This window comes from Cynara cardunculus (assembly GCF_001531365.2).
Source record: "Cynara cardunculus var. scolymus isolate 2C chromosome LG 2, CcrdV1, whole genome shotgun sequence".
Taxonomy (NCBI): domain Eukaryota; kingdom Viridiplantae; phylum Streptophyta; class Magnoliopsida; order Asterales; family Asteraceae; genus Cynara; species Cynara cardunculus.
The window spans coordinates 59,579,317-59,594,582 of NC_037529.1; the positions used below are offsets into that span (position 1 = coordinate 59,579,317).

The 15,266-nt window shown below is 34.0% G+C and overlaps 2 protein-coding genes across 2 annotated transcripts; both read left to right on the plus strand.

The window, feature by feature from the left end:
* The first annotated feature begins 2,767 nt into the window (after nucleotides 1-2,767).
* LOC112506218 lies at nucleotides 2,768-5,948 on the plus strand. The gene is made up of 2 exons (XM_025110236.1): nucleotides 2,768-3,368; nucleotides 5,863-5,948. Exons 1-2 carry the CDS (start codon nucleotides 2,768-2,770, stop codon nucleotides 5,946-5,948), a joined length of 687 nt encoding a protein of 228 aa, XP_024966004.1.
* Nucleotides 5,949-7,605: 1,657 nt separating this feature from the next.
* LOC112508217 (pre-mRNA-splicing factor 38) lies at nucleotides 7,606-15,059 on the plus strand. Its single transcript, XM_025113004.1, has 6 exons — nucleotides 7,606-7,946; nucleotides 8,056-8,177; nucleotides 8,286-8,376; nucleotides 10,280-10,406; nucleotides 10,487-10,557; nucleotides 14,468-15,059. Exons 1-6 carry the CDS (start codon nucleotides 7,657-7,659, stop codon nucleotides 14,916-14,918), a joined length of 1,152 nt encoding a protein of 383 aa, XP_024968772.1. The 5' UTR covers nucleotides 7,606-7,656; the 3' UTR covers nucleotides 14,919-15,059.
* Nucleotides 15,060-15,266: the final 207 nt, after the last annotated feature.

Here is a 15,266-nt window from a genome sequence, read left to right on the forward strand (position 1 = left end):
TTTTAGATTTTTTATATTTAAAATGAGATGTTTATCCTGTATTTGATTGTGTTTATCTGCAGTTAGTTACAAGAATTCAGATATGGGATGAAATCGGATAGGGATGAACGGGTTTAAGAGTTTTTAAGAGTTTAAGAGTTTAAGAGTTTTTAAGAGTTTTAGCCAAATGCTTTATAATATAGTATAGATTATTCTAATATTACATATTGGTCCCTATAATTTTTGGAGGGACTTAAGTGCAAATACAGCCGAGTTAATTTGATGGAGAATTACACCCCTTGGATTACATATAAATATTGGTGGTTAAATGATTAGTTTTCCACGTTACCTTTTAATTTCCCACAAGAATGTAAGCATGATTCTATCATCTTAAGAAGGAACAAAAACATACCAAAATCGATTCATCAGATTACGGGAACGAAGAGAAACAATCAAGGGAATCAAAATGGTTTCGCTATGGCATCTACAAGTGGTACAAAGACAAACGCTACATCAAGTAAGTTTTATGAATATTGTGTTTCTAGAAGTTCATACGTATTTTAGGGATTGCGATACATACATACATATATATATATATATAGAGAGAGAGAGAGAGAGAGGAGCGATCAAATACAAACCACTCAATTTGTACAAACCACCCTCATCCGTCAATTTCATTGTTTAATCTTATAAAAAAAATCATGAAATTGTATAATCTTGTGAAATTATTTCATATTTTTTTTAATATATGGTTATAAAATTGTTTCATATAATACTTAATGAAATTTTATTGAAATTGTTTCATGTATTTCTCTAAAATTAAAATAATGAAGATGATAATATCCATGATTAACACCTTCTACAATAAAAATGATTAATCAATCTATCATAATTACAAAAAAAGAACAAAATGAAAAAAATTGATTGGTCGAGGTTTGCTCGGTTTGTACAAATTGAATGGTTTGCATTTGATCGCTCCTCTCTCTCTCTCTCTCTCTCTCTCTCTCTCTATATATATATATATATATATTGGGATCAATTAACATTTGGTAGTCAAAGATTTTCCAGCCTAGTGGTAAAGGCTTGGGTATGACATAGTTATGAACCCGAGTTTGAGTCCTGGGAGGGGAGTGTTGGCGACATTTAAGTGGGGCCATGTTTAGCCTCCAAATTTGCCGGGGATTAGTCGGGCTTTGGCCCCGACACCCTTACAAAAAATATTAACATTTGGTATCAGAGTCATGTTTATGATATATGTATAATTTGCTCTAATTGCGATGAACCCTAGCTTTTTAATCAATTTTTTGATGATGTAATATTGTTAAATATTACTATGAATCCCATGAAAAGGAATACAAAATGGAAGTTTGATGCCATTAATGATTAAAGAATTTAAGGGGCCGTTTATTAAACATTTACTCGGTAAGTGTTTACCGGTAAAATTCAATACTATTATTTACTTAACGGGTAAGATTTTTGTCTACCAAAACGACTTCCGGTAAGCATTTACCGTGGTAAGAGTCGTCGCCCTCACTTACCGGGTAAGACTCTTGGTCATTTTCTCACTCTTATCGGGTAAGATTCTTGGTCCTTACCATATTTATCCGGTGAGATAATGCTACTTGATAAACACTTACCTGGATAAACGTTTGGTAAACGACCCTTTAAGTAGCCTTAGAAATCTTGAAATTTGGAACAACAAACAGTATGTGAAGGAAGACGATGGATTACCAATTTTGGTTTATGAGAAATTCCATATTTGTATTATATGCTTATTCTAATTCTTCTTCCATGCCCTTATGAATTCCTAATTTGATTTATATGCTTATTGGTTTATGAAATTTGAATTCATGTTTCATAATTGATTGAAAATCCCTTTTGTCATCATATTTACATAGTACCGTTGGACAAACAAGTTTACATCGCATAAAAAATTTGATCGTTTCTCATTCCAACACTCATGACGATGCATAATAATGGTGATATTTGTGGTATGATTTGTGCTTAAAATTGTCTTTGCTAATCAAGATTAAAGGGTCGTTTACTAAACGCTTACCCGGTAAGTACTTACAGGGTAATTTTCCTCATCGGATGAACATGGTAAGGGCCAAGAATCTTACCCGGTAAGAGCAATGATAAGGATGGAGAATCTTACTCGGTAAGTGAGGGTGATGACTTTTACCCGGGTAAGCGCTTACCAGGTAAATTGTTGTATATGATACGTTTTGATGTACTACAATCTTACCCAATAAAATAAATTATAGTGTTGACTCCTAACGTTAAGCACTTACCGGGTAAGCATTTAGGTAAACGGCCCCTAAATTTTATCTTGGATAATGGAACCAACAAGAAATTGTCCAAGATAAATGAAATAAATATATAATACATTGTTTACATTGAGATTTAGGGGACCTTACGGAAACCTATTTGTTGATTTAAATAATGGTATTTTCAGCATAAGTTATATTGTTTGCCCAAACGGTACTATGTGAAAGATATGCATGCGTAGTTTAACATAAGACATTAAACTTAATTACTGATTGATCCAACGAGCTATTGGTAGTTGAGTATGATGCTTCTATTGCCTATATTTTGTAAGTTTTAATAGGCTTAGTTCTAATTTCATTGATATGCTTACTACCTTGTATTTTGAATCAGGTTTTGAAGTATCATCTTATAAATGTGAGCATGCATTTAATTGTACTATTATGATTCGTCTGGAATTGAACCCTTAAATGGTACAAACTTCAACATTTGAAGAGATTGAGTGAAATTAACTCTTGGAGTTATGGATCTTGATCATGCTTTGAGACTAGAACGACCTGTTGCCCTCGCCGACAAAAGTTTGCCGGATGAAAGGAGGGCATATGAATTATGGGATCGGTCAAATAGTTCCATTTTTGTTGCCATCCGAGGAGCCATCCCTGACTCCGAAGATGCCAAGACATACCTTAACTCCGTAGAGGATCAATTTAAAGGGACTTCAAAGGCCCATGCAAGTATCTTGATCCTCAAAATGTTGACTACTAAGTACAATAAGGTCGGTGGTGTGCGTGAGCACATAATGATGATGACTGACATGGCAAACAAACTCAAAAGTATGAACATGGAAATTAGTGAGAGTTTTCTCGTTCACTTCATAATAACATCTCTCCCTTCTCAATTTTGTCCGTTTAAGATCAATTATAACACTCAAAGGAAGAAATGGAAGATGAATGAACTAATTGCCATGTATGTCCAAGAAGAAGAACGACTAAAAGTCGAAAAGTCGGATGTCACTCATCTTACTACCACCGACTCTAAGAAAAGGAAAGGGTTCTCAAAGGGCAAAGGAAAGACGAGAGATAAACTTATTCCGAACAAGATCCCTAACACCAGTGCAAGTACAGGTACATTCCAAGAAATTCCTAAATGTAAATTCTGTCATAACAAAGGACATACTCAAAGGGATTGTCCAAAATCCAAGGGATGGCTTGCAAAGAAAGGTAACACCTCTAATTTCATGATTTGTGAATCACCTAATATTTATGTACCCTCTAATACATGGTGGATTGATTCTTGTTCCATAGTACACATTTGAAATTCTTTACATGGTTTCCATACAATAAGGAAGCTGGAAAAAAACCAATGGACGGTTAAAGTCGAAAATGGCTTGGATTTGGGAGTTGAAGCAGTCGGTACACTTTCATTAGTATTGGAAGGTGGTTCGACATTAAATTTGTGTGAAACTCTATATGTACCAAGTATAACTAGAAACCTTATTTTCGTTTCTAAGTTAAACGGCTATGGATACACTTTTATATTTGGTGATGGTAAATGTATAATAAAGTTGTATTCACATGTTATTGGTTATGGTTGTCTAGAGGGAAACCTCTATATAATGTGTTTAGATAACTATTTTTTCCTATTATCGTTAAATATTTGTGATAATGTACATAAGAATAAGAGAAAGCGAGATTTGGAAACTTCATCAATATTATGACATAAAAAGTTGGGTCATATCTCACGAGAAAGAATGACAAGACTTGTGAAAGATGAAGTTTTGCCAAACCTTAATTTCTAAGATTTTGAAAAATGTATTGAATGCATTAAGGGTAAAGCAACCAAAGGGAATAAGAAAGAATCCACTAGAAGTATGGAAATACTTGATCTAGTCCATACTGATATTTGTGGTCTTTTTCCAACACGAATTGGAGGTCAAAAATCGTTTATCACTTTCATTATGAGTTCATCCACTAGAAGATGGACCTTCGCTCAGGATATCACCAAGTGAAAATGAGAAATGATGTTGTTCTAAAAAACAACTTTCGGATGCTCTATGGTCATTATGAGTTCTTAGTAAGGACATTCGGTTTCACGAATACGTCGACGGTGTTTATAGTTTTGATGAACTGGGTGTGTCGAATCTTCCTTGATAAATTTGTGTTCGTATTGATTGACGAAATCCTGGTTTACTGCAAGAATGAGTTAGATCATGAATAACACCTTCGAGAAGTCCTAGAAGCATTGGGGCAAGAGAAATTGTATGCGAAGTTCTTCAAGTGCGACTTTTGGTTAGAAGAAGTCCAAATTTTTGAGTCATGTTATCATCAAAGATGGAGTGAAGGTCCCTCCAAGATCGAGATGATGAAATGGGAATCACCCAATAGTCCGTCTGAAATTTGAAGTTTTTTGGGTCCGGCGGGTTACTATTGCAGGTTCATTCAAGATTTTTCCAAGATTGTCTCACCCTTAACCAGGGCCTTCCCTGGGGTGTGACCACAGTGTCGTACCACCGGGCCTCCGATTGGTAAATGCTTTTATCTTAAATCTCATTGAGTCGGGTTCGATTCTTCTTGGTGGCATTTTTTAAATTGGATATGGTTTTTGTTGGAGATAGAAATTCCATTTAATTAAGTGTCATTTAATTGTTTAGTAATTTCCATATTTATTTTATTCTTAAATTTTTTTTAACTGCGTGTACTCACTTAAAAATTTTAAGGTACAACGCTTTTTACTTATTTTATTTTGCTCGATTATTTTATAGAAATGAGAAATCTTTTTAATTTTTTTTATATATGTAAGAACCTTTTCAAGTTTAAAGTTAATGTGTTATTCTATAATAAACCAATTTAAAATTTTGTCGAGATCTATTACAACAATGAGGGTGTCATAGCCCAAGCGAAAGAATCAATGTCACATTAGCGTTCAAAGCATATTCTGAGATGATATCACCTGATCCAAGAGATTATTGATCGAGGTGACATGAAAATATGCAAAGTTTGATTAAAAGATAATTTGGTAGATTTTCTCACCAAGCCTTTGAGTCATAGCAAACATGATGCTCATACTAGATCAATAGGCTTGAGGTTATGTAATACATTAGTCTGATATGTAAATTTTGGTAAACTTTGAATTTATTTAAACAAAAAATAGTTATGTTTCTATATGTTTTGTCATATTGGGTATATGAGTATTTACATTAAAAATTTATATGTTCATTATTAGCATGTTTAAGTATCTTTAAATAAATAAAGAAGATCATACTATTTAAAACTGTCCTTGACCGGTTATTACTAGGGGACTGGTAATAAATAAAGATCATTATGAAGTCTGGTCATAGTCTAAGTTGGAAGTGCATAAGGTGCAACCAGAGTCGCATACGTTTGTCAGGGCACAAATGTTGAACAAGACCCATAGTCAGAATCATCTCATAGATCAACGTCATAAGGTGAGTCTGAAATGGTAAACACTTGCATCCTCAAACCCGAGATGTGCATTGGAACCTAATGCATAAGAAGTGTAATACTTTGATATAGTCTAACGGTACCCTTAACTGGGTAATCATAAGGGCTATATTGGGTATAACATGAACTGTGTATAAGTCGTGTACATGCAATATAGGATTTGCTCCTTTCAAGTTGAAGGAGATATTTTTGGATCTCTCGATGACATTGTTTGATTTACATGACCATATACAAATGGATTAGTTGAACTAATAACACTTGTCTGAATAAAATTGTTGGGATCAAGAAAAATAATTTTTGAACTACAAAGGATGAGATTGATCTATGCCTTAAGTTTAAATCAAAATATCGTGAAACAAAAGGATAATGAATGATTCTACCATGTGATTGATTAAATCAATCAAATTACTCAAGAAAAAACACATTTATGTAACCGTAGTAACCAAAGCTATAATTAATTTAAAATTGAGAACAACTTTAATATCGAGTAACAACAACAAAGACAAATGTAATTTACTTTGTAATTCCTTTTACTTGAATTTTCATTTATGAATTTCATTCTAACTAGAAGGGTACTCGTGCAATGTAACGATATAGATATCTTGATCTTAATGTTCCGTTTTATTATGTCTATGTAGATGTTTTAATACGGTTTTTATGTTGTTTTCAAAAATGAATAATGATTTTATTTTTGAATAAAATATAAACTTGAAAATATCATAAAATTTTGAAAAATAAATATATCAACATTAGTATCAAATTAATCATTTAAATGTTTTTGTTTTTATGTAATTTCTTTAATTCAATTTTTTTATTATAATTAATTTAGATTTAATAACGAAGTAATTTATTTTTGATTTAATAAGAATAATAATTAATTAATCTGTTAGAACTCAATGATTATCTTGATTATATTTTAGATTTTTTATATTTAAAATAAAATGTTTATCTTGTATTTGACTATGCTTATTTGCAGTTAGTTAAACGAATTCAAAAATAAAGCTTTAATAAGTTGTTACAATTTATTTGTAATCTTGAATTTTAAATAATATGCATTAATAAATAGTATTTAATGCATAAAAATGGTTTTTAAGAGTTTTCGTCAAATGCTTTATAATATAGTATAGATAGTAACGAAAATATTTATAAAAATTTGCTGGTATATTGAAATATTTAAAATTGACTAGAAGGGTACTCGTGAAATGCATCGAGACACATCTTGATTTCAGTGTTTTGTTTTATTCTTTTTTTTATGTGAATATAATACGGTTTTATGTGGTTTTGAGAAAACGATAATGTTTTATTTTTGAATAAAATATAAATTTGAAAATATCATAAAATTTTGAAAAACATATATATCAATATCAGTATCAAATTAATCTTTTTAAAAGTTCTTGTGTTTTGGTGTAATTTCCTTAATTCAATTTTTTTAATTATAATTTAATTTAGATTTATTAACAAAAAAATTTAATTTAAGTTTAATAATATATTTTTTATAAGATGATAGCTAAATATTCTATTAGAACTCAATGATTATCCTAATTATGTTTTAGATTTTTTATATTTAAAATGATGTTTATTCAATATTTAATTATGTTTATCTGCAGTTAGTTATATGAATTCAAATATAAAGCTTTAATAAGTTGTGTTTATGCACAATTTACTTGTAATTTTAAATTTTAAGTAATATGTATCAATAAACAGTACTTCATGCATAAAAAATAAGTTTTAAGAATTTTTGTCAAATACTTTATAATATAGTATAGATATATAATAAATAAATAAATAAATTATTTAAATCATAAAACGAGTTGCAAATATTGCAAGGTCAAATTTGTTATTTATAAACAGGGGGGAAGTGAAAAAGGTTCAAATGCTTGGTCCTAGGGTTAGGGTTTTCTGGAAACAAGTTGGCTCCTCAAAGCTTGTGGCCAATCGGGAGCTGTAATCAATGGCGAATCGTACGGACCCATCGGCAAAGAGCATAAGGGGAACAAACCCACAAAACCTAGTTGAGAAGATATTGAGGTCTAAGATTTACCAAAACACCTATTGGAAGGAGCAATGTTTCGGACTTACAGCAGAGACGCTTGTGGACAAAGCCATGGAGCTGGATCACCTCGGCGGCACACACGGCGGCAACCGCAAGCCCACGCCTTTCATTTGCCTCGTCATGAAGATGCTCCAGATTCAGCCTGATAAAGAAATCGTCGTCGAATTCATCAAAAATGAAGATTATAAGTCAGTCATCTTCATCACTCTTTTGCTTTTTTAATAGATTTACTATTTAGAATATATGCTTATAAGTAAACTGAAATGCTTGCGTCTCGCATTATCATCTGCTGAGTAGATATGTACGAGTATTGGGAGCCTTTTACTTGCGACTTACAGGCACAGATATTGATGTGTACCGTTATCTAGAGCCTTTGTACAACGACTACAGGAAACTGAGACGCAAATTAGGTGATGGGCGTAAGTATTTTGACCATAAACTGTTTGAGCTAAATTATGACTCTGAACTTCATTTTCCTATTTCTTGGTATACTGATGTATTTTGATATCTTTGTTTTGATGTTTTAGAATATGCGTTGACACATGTGGATGAGGTTATCGACGAACTCTTGACAAAAGATTATTCCTGTGATATTGCTCTGCCACGCATAAAGAAAAGGTAGATCAGCACACTATTGTGCATTTCATCTTGTCTTTCTTATTTCTTCTGTTGTTCTGAGATTATGATGTGCCAATAGATTTGCTTGCAGTGAAGATAATTAGTAACTTGCATAATTATATACCTCTTCCAGGGGGAGTGGGGAGCATGAATTAGGAGGCAATTCGACACCTACGCCCATGCATCCTATTATCCTCTATGCAATATCATTGCATCTACTGTTATTTAACCAAATGATAAGAAATTAACACTACATCAAGTAGACCATTATAATTTCGAACCATAGCATCAACTAGATTAGAATACTGGACCTGAGGTGAAGTGAACCAAATTTCATCACAAGACAGCCCATAGCTTAGTATTTGTATTCCATTACTGTACCTGGAAGTACCATTTCAACATTCTACCAATAAATTTACCTAGAGAATCGTTGAATACATGTCAAATGGTATGCAATGCTATCGGCTGCGTATTCTAGAATGAGGCTTGCTGGGTAGGTTTATTTAAGTGTTGTTTCATTAGCACTTTAATTGTAATCTAAACTTAAAAGGAACTTTTATGGAATATACTTTTATGTAATGATGCATAAATTTTTGAAAGAGAGATTGAATACTTTGAAGATGCAGTTGTTGATGCTAAATTTAGGTGTTAGCATGTTTGTCCCATTTCTATACTGTGAATTTGTGGACTACAAATAAGTAGTGTTTCTCAAATGGATAAGGAATGCAGTAGGTGCATATTCTGGAATGATATGTTGTATGAGCTTTGTTTGGGTGCTATTGTTTTAGAATTTCGGTTGTAATCTATGCTCAAAAGAAACTTGCGGGATAGTCAGTTCTAGTGATGGAAATTTGATGCTTCGGGGTGGGTACCCGCCTCTAATGGAAAGGGTATTCCCCGGCTTAGCTGGTATTGGGGTGGGGACGTGTATTGCTTTCTATAGCCGAAGTGGGTTCAAGGCCGGGATTGGGATGTTACTCCCCTTCCCTAATACCCGATATATATTAAGGTGGATTTAAGATCCAAAGTGAAAAGGCTGATAATCCCTAATCAATGATTTCAAAAGGCCAGTCAAGGGAGTTTTAAATCCTGACGGCATATAATATCCTAAAGGAACATTTGGGCACAATAGAACACCATATTCGCCGAGGATAAACGTAGTATATAACTTTTCTCCAGGTGATTAATTTTAAATTTTCATTTTAATGAGCCATTTTTCTTTTTTTCAAAAACTGAATAATTAACTTTTTTTTCGTCAACAAAGGTCCTTTTCTTTTCATTTAAAATTAAATATTTTAATTTTTTAAAAACGGGTTCCCCCTCCCCGTCTCGCGGAACTCATCAGGGTATAGGGTGCACAAACACCAATTCCTTGCCCCCGTTTTAATACCTAGTCGGTTCTGTATTTACTACATATGTATTTGAAAGGCAAAATTTGCAAAACCTTTTCAAGTTTCAGCGGTCATTAAGTTTGAGTGTTTGTATCCCTATTTCTGCATGTTTCAGATGGTTAAGGTTGGTGTTCTGGAAAGGAATCGTACTAGTACATTGGAACATATTGGAACACTATTTCAATATGATAAAGGTGTTTTTCTTTCATATCAGCTCTCATTGTCAAAAATGATTTACGGACGCTTGAGCACGTATGTGTGTGTGTATATGTAAATGATGTATTCTGTGTGATTGTTTCTTCTGATCTATTCGTTGTATACAGTTGTTTAGTAGAAGATAACACCTTATAGTATTTCTTGTATGTTTATATTGTTAGTGTTTTTGTCGTTGTTGCTGCTTGGTATACGAAGTGTGCTCATGGATGATAATAACACGGTTTATGTGTAGATGTCATGACATGATCTTTTATGAGAAAAAAATGCAATTAAGTTGGTGCTTTTGTCACTTACAGGCTTACTATTGAAGCCATTGGTGCTCTAGAACCTAGAAAAAGTGCACTTGAAGATGATTTTGAGGAGGAAGAGGAAAAGGATGAGGATGACCAGCTCATGGATACAGATATTGGGTCTCACGATAAGGTTCAAATCTGTCTACATAACCACTTCTATATGAATTCCTCACTTCTAATATATATTTAATGACTTCTTGTTTGAAATAGGATTACTATCGTGGACAAAGCCCAACAAGGGAAAGAGGCCGAGATAGGAAACGTGACAGCCATAGACATAGGTATGACTTGCTCTTTATCCATGTTATCTTATGTGCTACCCCAGAGTTCTATTTGACATGTTTAATATCCCCTGGAGGTATTGGCACCCGTCACCTCTTAATTACGTGCTATTAAATTTTGGGTGGTTAATTGGTTATAACTATAGTTCTTTTTCTTATGTCACTTTTAATGTTGAATTATAGCATAGCTTGTAATTGACTATTTCCACGTAGAGGCATATGATGGAGTACCGTAGTTGCAACTCTTCATAAATGGTTTATTGGTTTAATTCTATGTTTATTTTATGAAGTCATGTTTGCTTATAGCAAAGGCCTCTTTGATTGGAACTGGGGTATATGTAATATAATTTACTCTTGCATTGGTTGAAGTTTGTAGGATTTGTGCATTAAATTCGTATCCACCATTTGGCAAGAGTCTTCTCCTCGGTAGCGATCATTTAAATTTGTTCTAATACTACTGATCTTTAAGTAGCTCCCAGGCAGAGGATAATCAGTGTTGGTAAAAGCTTTACGAATACTAATAGTCATTTTGGTCACTGCACTTTAAGCTTAATAACAAGAGCAAGCACATAGCTACAATTGTACTTACTGTGAAACTCACAAGATTATCTTCCAGTAAAAGAAGCATGTCAAGTAATACACATTCTCTCTCATAGTCACATTGTCTCTTTCAAAAGAACGAAAAATGACGTGTTTGGTCATTGCCATAGATTTACTTGTACAACAATTAGATAGTTTCTGTTTAAATCACAGTTGGGTATCAAATAAGATACAACTTAACAATTGGGAACTCTTGACTCTTGTTAGTTTCCTCAAACGACTAGTGGAGGAAATGTTGACCTGGAATTAGTTCAACGTGTTTTTGTTATTTGTTTCTTCAATGATCCTTTTGGAACAAAGAATAGCCATTTAGAAGAAAAGCACCATGCAGAATCTTAGTTTACAATAATCTTCTCCAGAAACATCCACCAAGTGCTCTGCTGCCCGTTGGTTCCTTTCTACACAGGATAAAATATCCAAAGCAAGTTATTTTAGCCCTTATACGGAGAAAAGCGATTCAAACATATATATTACATCTGTTCACACCAAAACCATGTGTCATTCCACCATCACCCTTCCCTGACTTCGCTCTCCTGATTAACATATTCAAACAACACATGTATATGTTGACAATTTGGTCACTATTGACAGGCATCAGACTAGCTTCCTTCAAGATTGAAGTTTTCCTCAATATCTTGTTTTGAAATTGCATATCTAAAATCAAATGATTTTTGAGATGATATGAAGAATTTAAACTTGCAGCTTTATTTTTGCAAGGAAGGACGTAAAAAAATCTGGTTGCCCTAGTTCAACTTGTGATTTGAACCAATCTTGAAATTTCTTTTTGGATTTTGGTTTGTGGTTGTAGTAGGATTGTAGGTTCCATTTTAAGTGTGATCACAATTTTCAGGTGTTAAAGCCACCGCCATATGTGGGACATCAACTGTGGTTGTTGAGTTTTTTTTTTGCAACCAACCATCAAGCTTGTTTGTATTGTTCCTGTGGTTGGATTTTGTTCACATTCATTTGGCAGTTATTTTGACATCCTTGGTTGGTCATGATTGTATTTGACCATTGATCAACATCGTCTCATCAGCAGAAATATGGGTCTAGTTCACTGTTGTACATTGTGGCCACAAATTTCATTAAGGACTTGCCTTTCCTTTTTACTCACTTGCAAAAGGATCAAGGTTTACTCCAATGAAAATGTACTCCCTCCGTCCACAAGAATTGCCACATTTGACCCTGCATATGAATCAATAAAAGTGCACATGATCATTACTAATTCTAGATGTCAAAATAGTATAGCTAGCAAGCTATCACTACATTTATAATGATTACAACATAACAATCAGGTAAATTTGACTTTAAGTTTATTTCTAAGAATCAAATATTGCACTTCTTTTGTACATTCCCGAGTGGATATTTTGCTGTTCTTGATGGGTCGAGAGAGTAGTAAAATGTCCCAGTCAACATCTTTGGTTTAGTGATGATTAACAGGAATTGCCCTTAATGTTTGCTCATCTAATACTTATACTAGTCGCCCAATCTTTAGGAGCTTAGCTATGTGGCAGAACAAATAATTGTGGAGATTGACACAATATAAATGGTGTGGTTATGATAGGAGTCAAGAGTTTCTATAAAAATAGCAATACAAATATACAGTCGTGATTTTAGAGTATTGATGTAAAGACGTATTTAGCCTATTTAGGATAATGCAGTTCATTTATTTTATCGTTAGGGATATCTTAATCATTGTAGTATTTCTCTTGCTCTCCAAGAAATGCTAGGATATCCCCTTCCTTCTAAAGTTCGTATTCTTCAGTCATCAGTGGTTGATTGTTTAAGTTGAATATGTTTTTCCCTCGAGTCGATCAACTTTTGACATGAGCCCTTCATCTTGGATGTGAATCCCTAAGAAATCCCAGGGTTTGAGGTTTCACACTTCTGAATCTTATCTTTTATTGTTGTAATATTTCTGAGGGACATGATTTTGTTCCCTTCCATCAGTTCATTTTTATGTCCCTATCTCTTTGTATTGCTTAAAATACTTGCTTTATGGCTTTTGTCATGCTCGTGCATGTTTATATTTTAGAACAGTTGGTGAAGGCTTTACAACTCAAAGAAGTATCTTATTCTTAACATCTTTATAATACCCCCTTTGGTGAAAGCTCTGCTTTCTTTCAACCTGTGTCAAGAAGTTATATTACATGGAGGTTACAACTCATAAATAGTATCTTATTCAGTACTCACCCCAAATGAGATGACCGGCTGAGTTTTCTCAAATTTGTTACCATGAAAAATTGATTAAATTTTGTTATGCTAGTCCAAGGACTTGTGGAAGCTGTTTTCAACATTCTGCCAATAGACATGCATGCACATGGGCAGACCTAGTTTTACATCTCACGGGTTGGCACTGTCTTGTGCTTTCATAGGCTCAAGGCACTGTAGCTGCCAGTTGATCTAAACAGCTTCCTAGATCAATAGATTATGATCCTGCCAGGTTTCTCTGTACTGACAGTGTACAGCTGAGAAGTATGATGGATCGCACATTCTTATCTTATCATGACCATCAATTTGTTTCACAACACAAGTTGATTTACTTCTTTTTTTGCACTCGAGTTTCCATATTTCTTATAGATTGTATGCCTGCACCATTTGTTTCGGCCTAGTCAGAATAACTTAAATCTTGCTGTAGTTGGCATGGGTGAGGTGCAATCATATCGTATTTGTTTTCTGGTTATGTTCTTTCTAATCATTGCCAAAAAACGGTGACATGAGGAAAGAAATTAAGAAGGAAAAACATGTAAAGCCATCATCGGTAATGACGACAATTATTTTTTTTTCTTTTGAAAATGATGATAACAATAAGTTCGTTGAAAAGGGTTGAAGGAATGCATCTTCTAGGGAAACTAAAAGACTTGAGAAAGGATCTACCAGTGAAACTAGTATCAGTTTTCAGAAAGATGGGGTAGGTAGACACTACCATTAGTCAAAAGACGCTGTATAGTTTAACGTTTTTTAGTATTGTAAGTAAGTTTATTGCAATTATCAGCCATGATAACAGAATTGTTGTTTTTGCTTCTTGAAATGCATGAAGACATAGTTTTAGGTCATCTATGTTCATGTTTTGTTATTCGGTGTTTTGGTTTTTGTCCCATTGGTTCTATTATTTTATGTAATAAAAATATATGTGAGGTTAAGTTCGTGTTTTTTTATCTTTTTTGGGGGGGGGGGGAGGGGGCACATTTCAGTGTTTTACGCCCCTTGACCATTACCATATTATGCAATGTATTGTTTATGTTGCAAAAATAGCATGGATCAAATTCGGTTATGTGATGCCATGTGAATTATTATCTATTTATTTCAGGGAGCGAGATCATGAAAGAGAATATGAGAGAGATTATGAAAGGGATCGTGGAAGAGGACGTGATAGGGATAGGGATAGGGATAGAGACAGGGAGCGGTATCGTGAAAGGGATTATAGAGAACGGGAAAGGGAGAGGGAAGGTAGGGAAAGGGATAGACGTGACAGGGAGCGTGGAAGCAGGAGGAGGAGCCCATCACGGAGCAGAAGCAGAAGTAGGGATAGAGATAGAGACAGAAAGGATCGTGATCATGATGGTGAAGAACGACGCAGGCGGCATGCACGTGATAACAGCAGTAGCCCTAGAAGAGGGGCAGCAGAGGATGAAAAGCCCCCAAAGAAGAAGAAAGAGAAGGAGAAGAAGAAGGATGATGGAACGGACCATCCGGATCCAGAAATTGCTGAAGCTAACAGGATACGTGCATCGCTCGGTATGAAGCCTCTGAAGCTATGATATGTAAATGTAAGTGATGCAGGCATATTTGTCATTATGCATATCGTGAAATAAAAATGTTGTAATTTTCATGAAATGTAACAATGAATGAGGAGGAGATTTTGGAATTGGAACATGGCTGCTACTGCTGCTGATTCTTCTAGTCGTGGTTTAGATGATCGTCTTGGTTGGACCTTGGGTCTCTTGTGATCAACTACTTTTGGTTAGGTTTTTTCCATTAAGGTTTGTATGGATAAAGCTTACTATGGATTGAGAGGGGTTTTGTTTAGAAGGAACAAGTTTGGAAAAACTTGGTTTTCTTCATAAAACTCTCCCCTAGAAGTTTACCAAATAATCCATTTTCTATTT

What these genes read in the sequence shown, in the direction of transcription:
- LOC112506218 (XM_025110236.1), top strand. Translation starts at nt 2,768, where the DNA reads ATGGATCTTGATCATGCTTTGAGACTAGAACGACCTGTTGCCCTCGCC. An exon ending in TAACACCAGTGCAAGTACAG is followed by an intron (nt 3,369 to 5,862) that starts GTACATTCCAAG and finishes CATGCAATATAG; the next exon opens with GATTTGCTCCTTTCAAGTTG.
- LOC112508217 (XM_025113004.1), top strand. Translation starts at nt 7,657, where the DNA reads ATGGCGAATCGTACGGACCCATCGGCAAAGAGCATAAGGGGAACAAAC. An exon ending in ATATTGGGTCTCACGATAAG is followed by an intron (nt 10,407 to 10,486) that starts GTTCAAATCTGT and finishes TGTTTGAAATAG; the next exon opens with GATTACTATCGTGGACAAAG. An exon ending in CGTGACAGCCATAGACATAG is followed by an intron (nt 10,558 to 14,467) that starts GTATGACTTGCT and finishes TATTTATTTCAG; the next exon opens with GGAGCGAGATCATGAAAGAG.